Source organism: Aulonocara sp. 'chitande type north' Nkhata Bay, linkage group LG10 (assembly GCF_057382095.1).
Source record: "Aulonocara sp. 'chitande type north' Nkhata Bay isolate Kocher_YH1m ecotype deep benthic linkage group LG10, A_spYH_male_GT1.1, whole genome shotgun sequence".
In the NCBI taxonomy this organism is placed as follows: domain Eukaryota; kingdom Metazoa; phylum Chordata; class Actinopteri; order Cichliformes; family Cichlidae; genus Aulonocara; species Aulonocara sp. 'chitande type north' Nkhata Bay.
Genome location: NC_141353.1, coordinates 18,690,716 through 18,708,786, shown reverse-complemented (window position 1 = coordinate 18,708,786; position 18,071 = coordinate 18,690,716). Strand labels below are relative to the sequence as shown.

At 40.6% G+C, this 18,071-nt stretch overlaps 2 protein-coding genes across 2 annotated transcripts; one reads left to right on the top strand and one right to left on the bottom strand.

The window, feature by feature from the left end:
- Nucleotides 1-569: 569 nt before the first annotated feature.
- On the bottom strand, nt 570-4,480 carry haus1 (HAUS augmin-like complex, subunit 1). Its single transcript, XM_086308825.1, has 9 exons — nt 4,347-4,480; nt 4,087-4,261; nt 2,859-2,994; nt 2,632-2,766; nt 2,436-2,559; nt 1,202-1,267; nt 1,023-1,094; nt 768-815; nt 570-679 (listed from the first exon to the last, which is right to left on the bottom strand). The coding sequence occupies exons 1-9, from the start codon at nt 4,365-4,367 to the stop codon at nt 635-637; spliced, it is 822 nt and encodes a 273-aa protein (XP_086164951.1). The 5' UTR covers nt 4,368-4,480; the 3' UTR covers nt 570-634.
- Nucleotides 4,481-5,826: 1,346 nt separating this feature from the next.
- Nucleotides 5,827-13,024, top strand: mis18a (MIS18 kinetochore protein A). The gene is made up of 5 exons (XM_086308826.1): nt 5,827-6,254; nt 6,803-6,869; nt 8,479-8,601; nt 9,337-9,439; nt 12,252-13,024. The coding sequence occupies exons 1-5, from the start codon at nt 6,014-6,016 to the stop codon at nt 12,330-12,332; spliced, it is 615 nt and encodes a 204-aa protein (XP_086164952.1). The 5' UTR covers nt 5,827-6,013; the 3' UTR covers nt 12,333-13,024.
- The last annotated feature ends 5,047 nt before the right edge of the window (nt 13,025-18,071 follow it).

Genomic DNA, 18,071 nt, shown 5'->3' with positions numbered 1-18,071 from the left:
AGCTTCTCTGGTCCAGCCCACTAAAGATCAAGGTGGGCTGTATGTAGCCCATGATGCAAGAGGAGTTTGACATTCCTGCTAAAAGTGTTTGGGAGACAAACATCTTTTGCGTGGTTACCAAATCCTGTTTTTTTAAATATGTTGCCATCACAACAAAGCTATTCATTTAATGCCATCTACCGTCTCTGTATTTGGGGAGAAAGATCAGACTCTCACGACATGTTGTTAGTACTTCTTTGGAGGGGAAACAACCCCTCAATTAGACTGCAGTGAACAGAAAATAAAGACAACGCTCTTGATTAGTGTTAATGATGTCTGTAACAAACAGGAAGAGGTGGAGGAACAGAAAACAGATGAAGCCAAATGTTTTTGTTCTCTAATAAATACTCTAATAGGTAACTGTGAAATAAAGAGAAATATAAAGAATAATATTGACAAGACTTTAAAGCTGGAAGTTTTGAAAAAAGTGCCTCTAAGCAGCTCTTACTTTTAGAGCACAAGGAGACTTGTCTCTGCACAGATCTGTTGGGTTGCATAAAAAGAAGCCAGAAGGTGGGTGTCAAAGCAAAGAAATTTAAGTGACTTTTATTATTTAACAAACACAGTAAATAATACAGTAACATTAGACAAATCTTCATTTAAAATCCACATTCATCTCAAGCTGGGAATCAAGTGCAGCCTGAAAACAAAAAAAAGAAATAGGATCAAATTCAATAAATCAGCCACCACATCTCATCCATTATTGAGCGAGTTTTTAGGATGCTTACCAGCTCTCTTTTTGCCTCTTCTATCTTCACTTGAGCCAGAGACGGGCTCTGTTTAGAGGAGGAAAAACAAAATTCAGAAACCCAAATTCAGGAAGTTTGTTTCCACACGTCTGAACACGGTTCAACCCTTTCCTTCAGGTTGGTTTTAATAAAGTCATTTGTGCGCAAAAAACATTACCCAAAAGGATAAAAACAGATTAAGGGGTTTGGTCGTGGAGTATTTAAAAGTCAGTAACAGAGTGAAAACAAACATACCGGGCTCAGGTCCATGTAGGGCTCCAGTTTCTTCTTTAAGGGGATTATTTCTTTTTTCAGCTCGGTGACTTCCTGTAGAGAGAAAAATAAGATGACACTTTCAGACCCTCTAAGCAGACGGTATTACATTTTCATTTCCATGGCAATGAATGGGGGCGCATGTGGAAAAGCTGAAATACCTCTGACAGCTGCACAAGAGCCTGGTGGGTGATAGACTTGTCCATGTTCCTGGATACAAGCTGAGCCTGCAGGACAGAAAGAGCAGAATAAAATCAGTGCTCTTTAGAATATCTGCTCCCTCCTGACATTAACAGGAACTCTTGGACCTGTTCTGCAGAAACATCTCTGTTCTCTAAACTGTAACGTGGTGCACACATTATATCTGGGAGATCAAACACTGATGCATAACAAAAAAACTGGAAAACTGGTCATCCCAATGAGGAAAACAGTGCATTTTTCTACACCTTTTCTTATATTTTTTGAAAACTATCTCTTTTTTGTGGTAGTGTCGTCAACACTTCATACCATCCCAAACGTTTTTAAAAAATACTTTTTCTTCTGCATCTTTTCTCCTTTACTATGACCATTCTTAGAGTTTTATATACATAAAATTGATCTTTTTGGCTTCTGATGATGGATATTTTTACTGTAACTGGAGGGTAACTGTACCTCTAAAGCTGCAGGGCAAAAACTTATTTGTACATTTTGTTATAGTTTCTCATCCAAAGCAAACCTCCAATTAATTGAGTCAACACAAAGAAACACAGAGCACTTTTAAATATCTTGATGAGTTCTGCAAAAATGTTACAGGCATTATTATCATTAGCTCTTCTTTCTTTTTCAAACTGCCTCAGATATCACTGCAATATACACATTATTCAGTCTGCCTACTGGAGTACTGGTAATGCAAGTACAAGTAGCCAATCACAACTCAGAGCATCAAGACCATCTGCTGAAGTTCAAACACAGCATCAGAATGAGCAAGAAATGGGATTAAAGTGACTTTGAACCTGGTTGATGGTTGGAGGTGCAGACAGGAGTACTGTATTATTCTAGCTTCTGGCTGAAAACGCCTCATTGCGGCCAGACGGGAAGGACCAGACTGCATTGAGCTGACAGGAAGTAACTCAAATAACCACCCATTACAACCAAGGTATTCAGAAGAACCTCTCTGAATATAATACAACTAAGCTTGCAGCAGATGAGCTACAGCAGAAGAAGACTACACTGGGTGCCACTCCTGTCAGCTAAGATCAGGAAACTGAGGCGACAATTTGCCTGGGCTAAGAAAAAATTGGATTTCTAAAAAAAGATATGAAAAATGATATGAAAAAAAAAAGCCTGGTCTCATGAGAAAAAAGGGGTCCAACCCTGCACTAACAAGGTATACCTAATGAAACACAAACAACATACCTCCCACCGCTCCCGTCTGTTACTGAGCTCGTTCGCCTTTGCTGTCACAAAATCCATTTTGAGCAGCTTCTCCTCAGCTTTAGCGCTCTCCACTGCCTGAGCTTTGACAGTTTTGTTGATATCCCTGAAAATTAAGATTGCCAGTATTACAAAATATGCTACATATCATCCATATAAGAACAGGTGAGTTACCTACTCTTGTAAACTTCCCCGGAGCACCAGAGTTGCCCCGAGTCTCTTTCTGAGGGCCCGGAGCTCTCTCTCAAGTCTTCTATTTGACTTCTCCGCTTCCAGAAGTTCACTAGTGAGGTTGTTTACGGCTGGCATAAAGCTGCACACAAGATGACGAGACACGAGCCAGTTTATCTCACCCTGTTTTTTTAACCTGGCCAACTTCATTGAAGAAAAAAAAACAAAACAGACCTGCCCAGTGAAGTGTCTCTCACTCCAAGCACCATAGCATTGTCTACTAAAGCAGATAAGCAGTCAGCAACTGGCTTTGACAAACTGGCAGAGGACAGGCCAACACTTTGTAGAAGAACATCCTGGAGATGAGCACCTGAGTGGAGAAAACACTGAAAACTTTAAGGTGGAAGTTAATGTCTCACATAAACAGCACAGAGAAAAGTAAATCATTATAAATAAAGGCTTATTAATATTATTTGTAACAACTTGGATTTTTTTTAAATACTTTTGGCCGATATGCATCAGAGGAAGAGTACCACAGTGCAAAAGTAAAACAGATGAGGCATCAGGCAAACATACAAAGAGAAAACTAAGATGAACAGTTAAATGGTTTTAATGTAGAAATCATTGTATACTGTTTATTACTTCACTATCAGTATCTGTTCACTAGTTTAAGTCTAGACAAATGTGTTTCTGTATTCCAAGTATAATGTAAACACACTTTATAATACACCACACGTTACAGTGTAAAGGTTGTAGGCACTTTGAATTTTTAATTTCTCATCCATCACATAATAGCCATGTGCAAAAGTCAGTCCTGAAAGAGTTTGGAGTAACCATGGTGAACGTTTCATTGCCTGCAACATCATCTGTGAGGAAAACGGGACGCTGGTGGGAGGACCTGCCAGTTCTGGTGTTCTCAGGCGAATGCCAGTTAATCTGCATGGTGTTCGGTTGTGAGCACAGGTCCCACTAAAGGACCTTAATGCCACCGTCATAGTTTGTGTGTTTAGGTTTGGTAACAAAACATGCACATGATTAGCCCACTGGAGGTAATTTTGCAGGGCTCTGGCAGCACTCCTTTTGTCCCTCCTCACACAAAGGGGCCGATACTGATCTCACTGCTCGGTGGATGCCCTTCAACCCTGTCCAGCTCTCCTTGTGTCACCACTGTTTTGAGACCACGATGGAAGATACAGCAAACCGTAGTGATGTACCATCCTGGAGAAGTCGCACACTCTCTGCTGCCTGTGAATGACCTGCATCTACCCTATCAGCAGTTTCTGCCTCCTGCTCGGACAGACTGATATCCCTGAACTTTAACTGTCCTTCTATTACACTGTGACCTGCTAAATGCCTTTAAAATTAGTGCAAGTGCACTTGGATGCTGTCTTAAACCCACAGCATATTTATCTCCCCTCCCTAGATTAAATGAACTTTGTATAACTGCCTGTAAATTACTCACCCTCAGCCTGGTACTCTGCAGCTTTCTGTTTGAGGTCCTCTATAAGGAGGGCTGTGTCACTGCAGCGGGCTTCGCTGGACTGGGCGAGCTGGTACAGGATGTCCACTGTCCGTGTGTTGACTTCAAACTGTGGCACAACCTGCTCACCAAACACGGCGCCGAGCCAGCTGTTCACCTGAGGATGCCACAACAAGCAGGAACATATAAACACGGGGCAGCAAAAGCAGTCAGCGGGATATGCTCCCGAAACAGAAAAATACCTTCTTAATCTTCTCACACATGACTACTGAAAGGTCGTCACAAACCAAAACAAACGTCTTCTCGAAAACTGCAAATGTTTTCGCGCCCCCGAAATCATCCCAAAAACTTCCTGGTTACCGGCCAATGAGAACACAGGGCAAAACCACGTCAAGTAACAAACGAGAGACATATGTTTTTTCTATATTTTCTAAGATATTTCATAATACAAAATTAAATAAAAGATAAACAGGCGTAATCAATCACAGTTGGTAAGTTAAATAAAAATATATATTAAAAAAAACTTTTTCCAAAACACTGTTTCCGGTTCACGTTTCCTGTGGGCAAACAAAGATGAAGAAAAACTTAAAATAGATCGCCTCCATTTCCGTTCAGTTCGACGGAACTAAAGAGACTTGTAGACTTGGATTGTTAGAGCTAACCAAAGCTAAACTCAAAGCTACAACTCTTGAAATAAAACTAAAAATTACAATTTCAACAAATTAACAAAACAACATGAACCTACCTAAATAAAAATGTGGAGGGAATGTCTTAAATTTTTAACTTTTCCACTTTGGTCACATTTTTCACAAGTGATATTGGCTCTTTTGTTGTATTATTGTTCTGAATCAGTCTGGATTCAGTCTCAAACTCTGACATTTTCTTCTTCTTTCAACTCCTTACTTTAGGGGTCATTACAACAGACCATATGCTTCCATCTCATCCTATCCCTAGCATCCTCTTCTGTCACAACAACCTTCTGCATGTCTTCCTTCACTACATCGCTGAATATTCTCTTTGGTCTTCCTCTTTCCCTTCTCCCTGGTAGTTTCATATTCATCATCCTTTCCCCACTGTGTCCACCATTCCTCCTATGTCCAAATCATCTCAGCTGTGCTTCTCTAACTTTGTCTCCAAAATGTTCAACCTGAACTATTCCTATGAAGACTTTAGTATCTTCAGTTTAGCCACCTCTGGTCTTTTTGGGAGTGCCACTGCCTCCAAACCAAATATCATGGCACATCTCACTAGAATCTTCCAAAGCTTCTCTTTCACGCTCGCTGCTATCCCTCCCGCTTTACATTCATATCCACCATGCTTGCACTGTGTTCTTCACATCTCATGTGTATTGTTTGTTGCTTTGGATGACTGATCCTAGGTATTTATTCTCATTCACCTTCACCATCTCTACTCATCTCTGTGTGCGTTGAGACAACAGGTTTTGTGATTTGGTGCTGTATAAATAAAACAGAATTTAATTACTCTTTGGAGTTTCACTACTTTTAGTAACGTTTTACCTGACCTGCTGTTTTTATTGTTGGTGTCAGATTAATTATAACACAGTGAATGATGAATGTTGGTTAGAGGTGGCCCCTGTGATTTGTTTTTATTTTTCATTTATTTATTTGCCCAGAGACCCAACAGAATCGCCACTGATATACGCTTTGTTCTCACCGGGCTGAGTGCCACAAGCTAATAAATAAATACGTTAACGGCCAACAAACAACAACAAGCTAACAAATATTCATATTTAAAATTATTATTAAAAAAAAATGCATCCGAGTGGAAGGACGAAAGCGGAAGTGCGTGCAGGTTAACGTTTCGTATCGTCGGATACCTCTCGGATGGTTACTTCACCGTCAACAACCCGCCGAAGTTCAAAATAGCTTGTTTGAAAAAGCGAGTAGAAATGGCGACGAGGAAACAGTTGGAAAAATCTTATAGTAAAAGTGTAAATAACTCCACGTTTGACGCGTCCAGCATAGACTCCACCACGGTCGGGGAAAAGCTTTTCCGCCCCACCGAGAACGAGGAGGAGAACGGCGATGACGGACCTGTGGTCTTCATCTGCGCGAAATGCAAGCTGCCTGTCGGCGATTCATTGTCCTGGGATGGAAGTGAAGATGATCTAAACCAAATCAGACTGAAGCGTAAGTTTGGCTTGGGAGATTGTTTGCCCTTTTAGCCCAGAGCCGGCCCAAGTTGTTATGGGTCCAGAGTTTGATTTGGGGCCCCCTTGTAGGCTCAACGCCTACCACCCACCCCAGCACCAGCAATATTAACTATATGTTATCAATGCTTGATTGTTTGTGCATTGTACCCATTTTACAAAGTTAACTATTTAAACTGCTTCTGAAATTTTCAAAAGGGCAAAACAATCATAAAGAATTTAACAGAAATGTAAATATTATTTTCTTATGTGAACTTCAAATGTAAAAAATGAAAAAAGTTAATAGATTAAATAAGTATTTGAGTAAAAACACCCACTACTTAAAGTCGGTGTTAATATATCTGTAACTTTGTGCCTCAACTAATGAAAGTGCCCTTCTGACATGCATTTTACCTTTCATATTTATTACTTTAAAAGGAGATACATGTTAAAATGAATGAAAAGACTGATGGCCTGGTGTGCTTATTTACAGGATGTGAATTTACAGATTTTTGAGCTGCGTTCAGCTGACCTATTTTTTATCCTTAGGGGTCACTGACAATGTCATGATTGGAAAGGAGAACCGACTGTACGAAGCAAGTAAAAAGTCTCTCTGGTAAGATGATGCCCAGCAGTAAAATATGTATTCCAGTCCTTTACTACCACCTAGTTTACTACTAGTTAATACTAGTGTAGCACAAAACTTACAATGTTCACAAGTGGATGAAAGCACCAGAACTTGCACATAGGAGTCTTTTATGATTTCTTATTTAATCAAGTCCATTAGGGCAAGGACAGAGAGACTCAAGAGGAGCTTCTATCCCCAAGCCATCCGTGCCCTAAACACACACACCCGCCCTCTCACATCATCTATAATTGACTGAGACAGGACTCTCTTCCAGACACTCTAAACCAAGGAACAATGTACATTTCAAATTCCTTTAATTTTAAATATGTTTATATTGTCTATTCTGTAAAATAGTCAGATGTCTATAATAATAATTTCCCCCAGGGATCAATAAAGTATTCTGATTCTGATTCTGATATTAATGTACAGAATTCACCTGCTTGCTGCTACCACTGCACATTCACCCAATGTATATACTATATATATATATATATGTTCTTCCTCCCCCCCCCCCCCCCCCCCCCCCCCCCATTTTTGCACATGTCGAGGAGCGTGTCAGGTTACATTTCACTGTGTGTTATACTTGTATAACTATACATGTGACAAATAAAGAACCTTGAACCTTGAAAACTCAAGATGGTCTCTAATTTCAGTAAAGACTTGGATTTCCCTTTTTTGATTGATGCTAGTGTCAAATTCTACAACCATGTGGGAGTTGACTTTAGAAGTCTGAAATTACTCATAAAAACTTCCTGAGAGGATTGTGGAATCAGGTTGAACAGATAGTGTTTTTGTTTCAGTCACATCACCTGGATGGACCTCTCACACTCCTCACTCAGTTCTGTGGCCCTTGAAAAGCTTGATGCATAGGTAGCAGGTGATCATCTTCTTGCACTGCTGAGGTGTTCTTGAAGCAAAGGTTGCTTTGATGGTGGCTTTCAGCTGGTCTGTGTTATGGGGTGTTTGTCATCTTCCTGTTGACAAATCCCCACCGATTCTCTCTCTGATTCAAGTCAGGGGAGTTAGCTGACCCATCGAGCACAGCAATAACATCAGGTGATCAGCAGATGGAAGAATGTGCTGTAGATGCTTCAGTTGTCTCTAGCCAAGGAAAGGCTTGATATGTGGAGTACAACAGTTGCCGGTCCTTCGCCGAGGATGTCTGTGTGTGGTGACAGCAACCTCAGAGCACTGTGAAGATCTCCCAAGTTCTTGAATCAACCTTTCTTGACAATCAAGTCTGCAATGATCCCTCCTGCTAGTTCACTTTTTCCTACCACACTTTTCCTCTTCATGCAAACTTTCCATTAATATTCAGTACTCTGTGAACAGCCTTTTCAGCTATGAAAAGTGTTGATAGTTGTCAGATAACTGCAGTGGACTCTGAGATAGATCTACCTCTGAAGCGTTGCAGTTTTAGTACAGGTAGAGCAGTAATACCACATGTGCATGCCTGATTCCACAACGTCCATCGGGGCAGGAGCAGGGTAAGCCATTCTTTTGGCATTTTTTATATATATGTATGTGTGTCCTTGTTGGAGTAAATCTGTTTCTCTGTTTGAATGTTGTGTTTTTTCCTCCTTTAATTTCTCTACAGTTTGGTTGTGGATCTCATCTGTCGAGGCTGCCATTCTGTGCTTGGCATGGTGTACACATCCACCCCTAAGAACCTGGACCACAAGAGGTTTACCTTCTGTTTCAGTGTCGCTGACATCGACAGGTGCGTTTTTGGGACAGACTTTAGTTTAAACAACAACAAAACATGGTTCATGAATTCACTACTTTTCTGATGACTCCATGCGGATAATGCATCACATTGCAAAGCTCAAATCATCTCAATCAAGTTGGTTTGTTGAACCTGACAATGAGCTCAGTGCATTATAGAGAAGCTATAACAGAGAAAATTTGGGATGTGGAGGAACGGAAAATTAACATTGATGTGCCAACAATTCTGCAGCAACTGTGTGATGCCATCATGTAAATATGGACCAAAATATCTGAGGAGTGTTTTCAGCACCTTTTTGAATCTACAGCAAATCTTGTGGCTCTTTTTGAACCTTGAAGGCAAAAAGGTTGTCTAACCCAGTGTACCCAGCAGTGTACCCCCACTTAAAACATGGATCTTTAGTATATACTCACGATGAAATAGAAGAGGAAGAAGTAAAATCTCCCGTGCAACTTTTCACAAAGATTTAAAGAATAAAATATTTTGGTGATTTGTTAAAGTAGATTAATAACTGAGACACAAAGCTTTGACATTTTACATATCAAACAGAAGAGATGAGACATGTTGTATATTGTTATTTTAGAACAAATTTTTATTAATATTTTAGTTATTTTGCAATAAGCTGTACTGTCTCTGGTCATGATATTGTATTTAATACCATTAATCGTAATGTGTTCATGGTGTGAATCCTCCTTTTACAACTTTATTGACAGTGGAAATCTTTTTCAGCTACGTGCTCGGCTCTGGAGGCCAGATGTTGGCAGCAGAGGGCCCCAAAGAGCAGCCAGTAACACTGGAGTACAGAGGCATTGTTGAACAACAGCTGACAGAGGTAAATTACTACTGCTGCTTCTCTTTGTCTGCTTTCCCTGATGATGTCTTGCTTTGGGAAAAACAAAATGTTTCACGTAATGAGCAGATTTTCTGCTCTAAAGCTCACTGTAAACTGATTATATCTCCAAACGCAGGTTGACATTAGTCCTTAAAATTGTATTGTTGCTTTGCAAAAAGTATTAATGTTAAAAAATCAAAATCTGGTCAGCAGGTCTAAACTCTGAAATAGTTTTTCTTTATTGACCTGTCTCTGACATAGTACTTTCTCATTAGCAACAAGCAGCGCTTTCGTTGATGCCCAATGCATAGGTTGTACTAACGGTGACATCAGCTTACTTCTGGGAAACCCTTTGTGCTGTAACTGGCAGGCAGACACTAATATCAGACATTACCTCATCTATCCGTCTCGTCTTATGCAAGCACTATACCATTTTCTCTGGAATAATAGCAGTGATGTTAATATGTTTAGGGTTCAGTGTTGACATCCAAATCTCCTGTTTGCAGTTATCCAATATCTCAATTTTAATTTCCTTACCCTAATTTAGTGTCATCTTATAATTCTCATTATCACTGCTCAGGAATTCTAGTCAGGTTTTTCACGGGAATCGTGGAATGACTCCCAAAGTTGAAGTCTAAATCACCCTTTGTTTAAAATATCCCACAAAACCACTAATTGGCCAGTAGGCGGCGATAGCGCGCAGGAGCGCCTGCCAGCCCTTCCACACTCTCTTGCACCGGGGACAATAGATGTGATACAGACCATGCTGAGGAATCTTCGCTGGAGAAAAACATGTTTTGGTCATGGAGTGTTTTTGTCACGGTAGCTTGGTGTGTGTGCGCGGTGCTCTGCTTTCACTTTGCACCAACCTGTGAGTTTTCATCACAGACCATGTGAACCATTGCATTTTGAGATGTTATCTGTGCAGCAGTATATTAGGAACAGGTTATGCTGATTATGGGACAAGAAAAACAAAGCACGAGCAGCGTATGTCTTTTTAAATATCTAGAAAGACTTGTAGGTGTGTCTAAAGTTCGTTAAATGCTTTGTTAAATTTTTTTGCCCGTGACCTGAGTATTTGTGTATAATTGCCTTCCCTCTTCCTTTTCCATTTTTGTGATCCACCAAAAGATATACGTGAAAACCCCCCCAGTTCATCTGATTAAATTAAACCAGTGTCACTGCTGTGAGAATATTACTACACTGTGTGTGACGCAGACAAAGGGATACCCCAGGAAAGTGCATAATGAAGTGAAGATATTTACCTCATACTGGCTTTGGTTAATATTTGGGTTGGATTTACTTCTTAAATCCATCTTGCTTTGAGTGTTTAGTGCTTGTCTATATAGATTACAGATTAATCAGACTATAACTACACAACAGTTATATTAATTTCTGGTTATAGGCAGGTTGTCTTGTTAGCTATTGGTGCATTGTAACAAGATTATAAAGGTTTTTTGATCAGCTCAGATATTAACATCGCCGCTTTCTATTAATACTTGTTTGCAGACAAAACCCTACATCAAGATGATACACTTCAAAAACCCAGTTTCAACTTTAAGGCTTCAATTTTTAAGATATCTAGCTGGGTGTTTTTTAAATCCAAGGCTCATGTAGGTATAAAGTTAAACGTTTTATTGCTCAGTAAAATGTTTTGATAGTAACAGGTCTGAACTTTCATCAGTTGTTAATGTTTTTGAGTTTGAAAAGTGTCATTTTAGTCTGTTAACTGAATTTTGGTTTATGTTTATGACATTTATTGCTAACCAAGTTAAAGTACAGGTCAAGTTTTACTGTTTTCTGGCATTTTATATCAGGATTGCCTCATTATTTGGGGAAATAAATGACAGAACTGTAACTCAGATTTTCTAGATACATGTGCCGTTATCGATTCTGCTCATAGAGCCTAGCCTTTATCGAGTCCTAAATAGTTTTCTGCGTCAAGCATCCCATAGCTTTCCAACGAACAAAAACCACAAACAAACAAAGAAACAGAAAGCGTAGGAAAAAACGGCTGGCAGGTAACTCAGGTGTGCAAAAGCTCCATGCTTAACGAGTTTGACATCATTGTCTTCCACTCAGTTAGAAAAACAGAAAAACACGTCCCTGTGTTTGCAGCACGGAGTGAATAATTTGGCGTCTGTTTCTGTTTTACCAGTTCTCGTACACTGACTATGAGATAAAAAAAAACAAAACAAAAAATTGTTGCGTGCGCCCATTTTGTTAAATGAAAGGAAGGTGTGATAGGAGGATAGTTTTTATTCTCTTTGCAAAATGTAAAACGACAAACAAAAATCGTGCAGCAGTTTTGGTAAACACAGGTGGTATTCGTGCTCTCTCTCCGAACCCTTTTGCTCTTGGTCTTTGTTCTCAGCTATCTGATGATGCTCGTGGCTCCTGATGCCATGCTTAATGTATTCTGTCTGTCTGCCTCCCTGTCCCTCCGTCTGTCTGTCTGTGACTTGCAGACACTTGTTTGGGTTTTTAATCTTCTACCCTCAGTGACCTGTCTCCCCCACCCCTCCCACTCTCTCACTGCCCCTCACACCCGTCTGCCCCTGACCACTTCCTCTCTGGGTTACCTCATTCTTCTTCACTGTCTCCCTGTACCAATTATCTTTACTCCTCCTCCCCACTTTCTTCCTCACTGCTGCTCCCTTCATTTCCCACCTGTCCCGTTTCCCCCTTTGTTTCTTCCCCGCTCTGAATCCCTCCCTCCTCTCTCTATCCTCTACCTGCCCAAAACGCAACACAATTTCTAAACCATCCTTTTCTCTCTTTCCATGAACCCCCCCCCCCAATCTTTTCCTAGATGAAAATGCTGGTCATGTCCATGGCACACAGGCTAGAGGAGATCGAGATTGGCCTTCAGGAGGGATGCGATGACGCCTGACAGCGATGTTTAATATCTACACCCCTCAGCTGTACCTTTACATTAACGCTTTTATCTGTGACATATTCCTCGAGTTATATGAGTCGTCCTGACCGCAACACCTAAAAACACACACACACACACAAAGCTTCCACTCTGCTTTGTCCTGATTACCAGTGGTGAAACAAAGCCTCCCTGCACTTGTAATCAATCACGTTGCCAGCTCTCGCGGCTCATGGCACCGTCTTCCCTGTAGGTCGTAGTGCAGAATGAATGCGCGCTACGAGCAGAATGTTTATTTGTTCGGGATCTCATCAAACAGGCTGCTCACTCAGCACAATGCTGTATTGATCTGGCCACTCGACTCAAGGCCACACACACTTTTTCTTTGTTCTCTCCCTCAAGTGTGGAGCCTTGAAATCAGGCTCGGATACATGCTTTTAAACGTCCAGTCGTCGCAGGAACTGATGAGTATTTGCATTATTCTGTTCCAATGATGACTGAATTTTCCAGAATGGGTGGAAATTACCATCTGTTTCTCTGTGCGTTTACTCATTGTTGGATTGTTCGTTTTGTTCTCAAAGTTACATGTTTTTCTCATCTGCGTAATAAAGCATTGAAGTTTCAAACATGTTCCGGCATTGTCAGTTTCACATTGCAGTTTAAACCAAGCGAGACAACTTTAAACTGTCAGGATAATCTTTTTAAATGTTTCTTTTGCACTTAAATTGTTTGGGGATCAGTGGCTTATCCTGCTTTGTCTTTAATTAGACGTATTTCTTGGATTTAAGAGTTAAACAACCAGTTTAAGACCATCAAAACTGGGAAGGTTGCTTAAGTCGGGGTCAGTGGGTTGATTAAATGTTAGAGCATTAAAAAGTGTTTGTTTGTTAGCTGACCTCTAATGTGCCTAGCAACACTTTCTACCAAAAAGCAGCTCCACGCCGTACCGCTTGCCCTCCCTCACCCACGAGGTTTCATCAGCCTCACACAACAACAACAGTGAGAAACGGCCAACCAGCACGCTGTATCCAAGGGCAGGTTGCGATGGCAACTGAGAGCACGTGCTACGCTGACTGCCTGTTGCCATCTCGTCATCGTGTTCACCGCCGGAGGAACAGCCAGCCAGCTCGCTGGCCAGCATGCCTGTCAACAGACGTTAGCCCCCCCCCCCCACTCGTGTTCAACCACACACCACACACAAGGGAAGAGTCGTGAATGAGCTCACCCCTCCAGCCCCCCAACCTTAATCTCTGTGTGATGTTTTTCTCTCTCTCTCTCGTAACTCCACCCTTGGTTCTTTCTCCCTCCCCCTCCCTCTAATTCTCCCCACCCTCTACTGTTGTTGTTGGTAGTGGGGGCGAAGTCAAAACAACAACAAACAAACCGCATGGTTTTTGTTGTTTCTGGTAGCGGTGGTCGCAGCAGAAGTGTTGTCTTTATCCAGCTCTCGCTTAAGGATGAGTTGCCTGTTCGCATCCTGCGGATGGATGATGCAAGCCAGCCGACCAGTCCAGATGTGCGCTGTTGCACCCTGTTACACAGGGTGGGTAGCAGGCTCGTTTTGGAATACATTTCCCAGTTTGCTTTGTTTTTTCCCCATAGAATGAAATGAAGCTTAAAGGCTGTTACCTCTGTTTAAAGTCTGCATCTCAGGGAACGGCTCAGTGGATCGCCTCTGAACTCATCTGGCCGTTTTTATATATAGACTTGGTGTTGGTGGATGTGTTGCACTACTGAGTGCAATTATTGCACCGATTTCACCCCGTTCACCTCTTACTTCTGAACCAATCGTTACCACCCAAACCAGGACCAACATAGAAACACACGTCTGTCAGTACCTCTCATTCTACAAGCACTCGGGGACAAAGGATGAATAATGCAGAGGTAGCGTCTGAGTGAAAGTCGCCTCCCCTCTCTCCCCTGTTTTCACCTTCCCTAAGCAATAAGGAAGCAATGTTGCCATGGAGGCAATGAAGCCTCGGCACGGCAGCAGCCAATTGAAGCCTTTTCTGTGTGAAACAGAGGACCAATGGCTGCTCAGACTGATGCTGTTATTGCCACGGACTCTGCGAGCTGATTGGCTGTGCTCTGCTCTTTGATTGAATTTCTGATCTTGTTTTTGGAGAGGAAAAAATATCTCAGGGAGTGCCACCTGTGCCAACTTTGAAAATATGTTTGGTTTTTTTTCGATGGATAGAAAAGGATTATCTTGTGAGAAGGCAAATGTTTCAGTTTTATTGGTTTTGAGAGCATTAAATGATGCTTCTTGTAATTTGGTTCTGATAATACTTGAGGGATGAGGGTGAGAGTGGTAATGAGATGGTTGTGTGTCAGATGTTTTGTTAAGGAAAACATTGAAAACATTATATCTGTACTATTTTTTTCAACCTGCGCAATAGATGACTTTATTTAATCCTCGTTTCTGCCTTTTCCTATCCTGGTATTTGGTTTTCTTCCGACAAAGGGACCACACCCCACCAGTTGCTCACAGCTGGTTTTGGACCATTTCCTGGTTTAACCCTTCATTTTACACAAAACTGTGCATGTTCACTGTGCCTCCTAACACTGAGTGCTTTAAAAATATTGTTTAATAAATAATAATAATGATGATGTAATAAACAGATAATTATTAAAAAATAAATTAAATATCCCACTGGACTTTTGCCGTGGCTGATTGCCCCTACTTTTCCAGCGTGGTGGACTGACCAACAGTATGCTTGAACAGAATCTTTTTTTTTTTTTTTTTTTTTTTTTACATTTAAGTCATGGAGACAGTCTGGAGCCATCTTTGTCTTTGTTTCCCACAGATTTGTTGGAAGGTCGGTTAATAAACGTCTTCATCTGGGAGGTTCCCAAATGTAGGATGATCTTAGGTCTTTGTTCAACTTCACCCAGTTCAGATTAACTAATAAAACGTCTCTGCCCTCTCAAGGTTGATGACCTTCCTCTGTGTCTGTGATGGAACTATATAACCGACCAGTCGGTGACTCGTCTGACGGAATAACCCCAATCCCCTCTGAGTGCTCAAACAAAGCCTCCTACTTCATTAGAAACATCTGCTTGTTTATTTCCCCCTAAGTCTTTGTGTACAACCGTGGCTGCCAGGTAGTCTAGCTGCCTCTCACTCTCTCCTCCTCTTCCTCCTCCTCCTCCTCTGCTGGTGTGAGCGCTGCTGAGGGAGGCTGTACTGGTCTGTGTGGCTGGACCTGGATGTTCAGGTTGTCTATGTGCAAACATCCCTGGTGTGTGTAGCAGGTTAATCGTCTGTTTTTCTCAGACACAAAGCCTCGTCCCTTTGCCAGTGACACCCTGGTGAGAGTGTGTGCGTGTGTCTATCTGTATATGTGACGAGCAGGGGGCTGAAAAAGGGATTAGTGTCATCAGGACCTAAGCCTCAACAGACTGACAAAACTAAATTCCTGCTGGACAGTAAGTGGTCAGTTTGGCCACACATTAAAAGGATGCCAGCCATCTGACTAATCAGAATTCTTTTTTTTCCAAAGAGAATTATTAATCATGCACAATTTTGAATATTGACAGCAAAGTCACAATTGTTCAACTTCTGTTCTAAATCTGGCAGGATAGGGTTTTATTAAATTCAATTTCGGTATCTGCTGTGTAACCAGACAACAAGAAGAAGTGTTACAATGTCTTCATATTTATAAATGTAATGATATGTAACAAGCTGCAATGTTAGCATTCCTCTAAAGTGATAAAAATATCCACTTATGCTCCATTCATATGTTGGTGGGGTGTTTATCACAAGCTTGTTATTGCTACTTGATCCTTTTATACGCAGATTGATTTGAATAATAATCCGTTTTTCCAATAATGCTTCCTGAGACTACATAGATTAATGGCTCTATAGTCAGATTCTTACAAAACGCAGTCTGAAGCTTCAACTCACCAAATACTTTTATTAAAACTCTGCTATTCTTTGCATAAATTGTTCAACCTTGAAAATGTGAGAGGTTAAAAATCATTTTCCTCAAAGTTACATAGGGACTCACAGTCTGGTCCTCCAATATTTGGATGATACTGGGTTTTTTGCCTCTGTTCACCACAATAATGGACATGTTGCAATAACACTTTACAGCCATTTTCGCAGACTGAACAGTAATTTGAGAAACAACTCTGGTCAGTCTGAAAATGATGGACACCAAATGCTGAGTTTCTTGCCATGCATTATCTTCAGTTGCTGTTTGTTTCTGGGTTTTCCCGCCCTGAGTTTTGTCTTCAGTAGATAAAGAAAGGTCTAATCGGGTCACATCACTGGCTCAGCTCAGTCAGCTTAGAAACAGTTGATAATGTGTGGAAAATACAAAAAACCAAAACAAGAAGCACTCCAAGAGGACGGGGTTTACTTTTAAGGGAATAGTATTGTAGTTTAAATACATTTATTTTGTTTTCTGCCTTCTTGTTAAACATTAAGTTTGCAGTGCAGTAAAAACAAGTGGAAAGTGCAAGATTTTGTTATTTGTCCTCTTAAAATTGAATTTAATATACTTATAATAATAATTTTGAACATATTTATTTATTGGTTTTAATTTATCTAGAATTCTTTTTGTCTTGACAAGATTTTCTTACAAGATTTTGAGGTAAACTTGAAAGAAAGGCAGGTGTGAAAAGTTAAAGTGAGGTCAGAGGTCAAATGTGACATGATATTTGGAGGGAAACTATAAATATTTGATATTTAGAATTTTCATATTCCAGTATAAAAGTTTCCAATACAAATAAAGGCAGTAGAAATTTTAAGTTCAATTTTAAAGATAAGACATTGTATGAAAGTTTGAGTCTAGTTTTATCTTGATGAAGAGATCAGAGGTAGCAAGTTCAATATTTCGTTCATTGCTATCAGATGTAGGGTTGAAATGTTCCCATAACTTATTTGAGCTGTGTGCATTCTTTCAAAAAGGTCTTATGGAGTGATGAATTCAAATGTAAGATTTTAGGGTTAAATTTTCATCAACATGTAGTTCACTAGTGAGGTACAACAGTGAGTGTCTACAGCTACCTGTGAAACAGTGTGGAGGCTCTGTCATGGTTTGGGGCAGCATTTCAGTGTTGAAGAATAAAGATCGTCATTTAGAATTTTAAGCTTGTTAAAATTTTACAAACTCTGTTTTCACCTTACATGCTGCATTTCCATGTGTGTTCACACATTTCAATAAGTCACAGCTCCTTTTTCCTATTTTCCTTACAAAATATAAAGAAGAAAGTGTTGTCTAAAGACGTTTGCACAGTATGTTATGTCAGTGCGCCCCAGGGCAGCTGTGGCTACAATGTAGCTTGCCATCACCTGTGTGTGAATGGGTCAATGACTGAATGTAGTGTAAAGCGCTTTGGGGTTCTTAGGGACTAAGTAAAGCGCTATACAAATACAGGCCGTTTACCGTTTACCATTTAAAATGGGTGTCACAATTCAGATTACTATGATACAAGTGGTAGGTGACAGGCTATGAGGTGGTGCATGCACCCAGGCACTGGGGATGTGGGAAATGGTGGTATTTATGTCACTGGTGCAATGGCAGAAGTAGTCAGGCAAGAAAAATGACTTTGATAAACAGTATCCAATATCTATTTGAGAGAAGCTATGTTATTTGTTTTTAATGCCTTTTGTCTTGCAAATGTATTCAGAGTGGTGCCGTTGAAATACTGAAAGGTTTCTGTCCATCTTTCCAGTTCAGCAGGATTGTTTTCTTAGCGACTGTTAGAGCTGTTAGTGTAATGTGAGTTGCTCACTTTTCAGAACTTGAA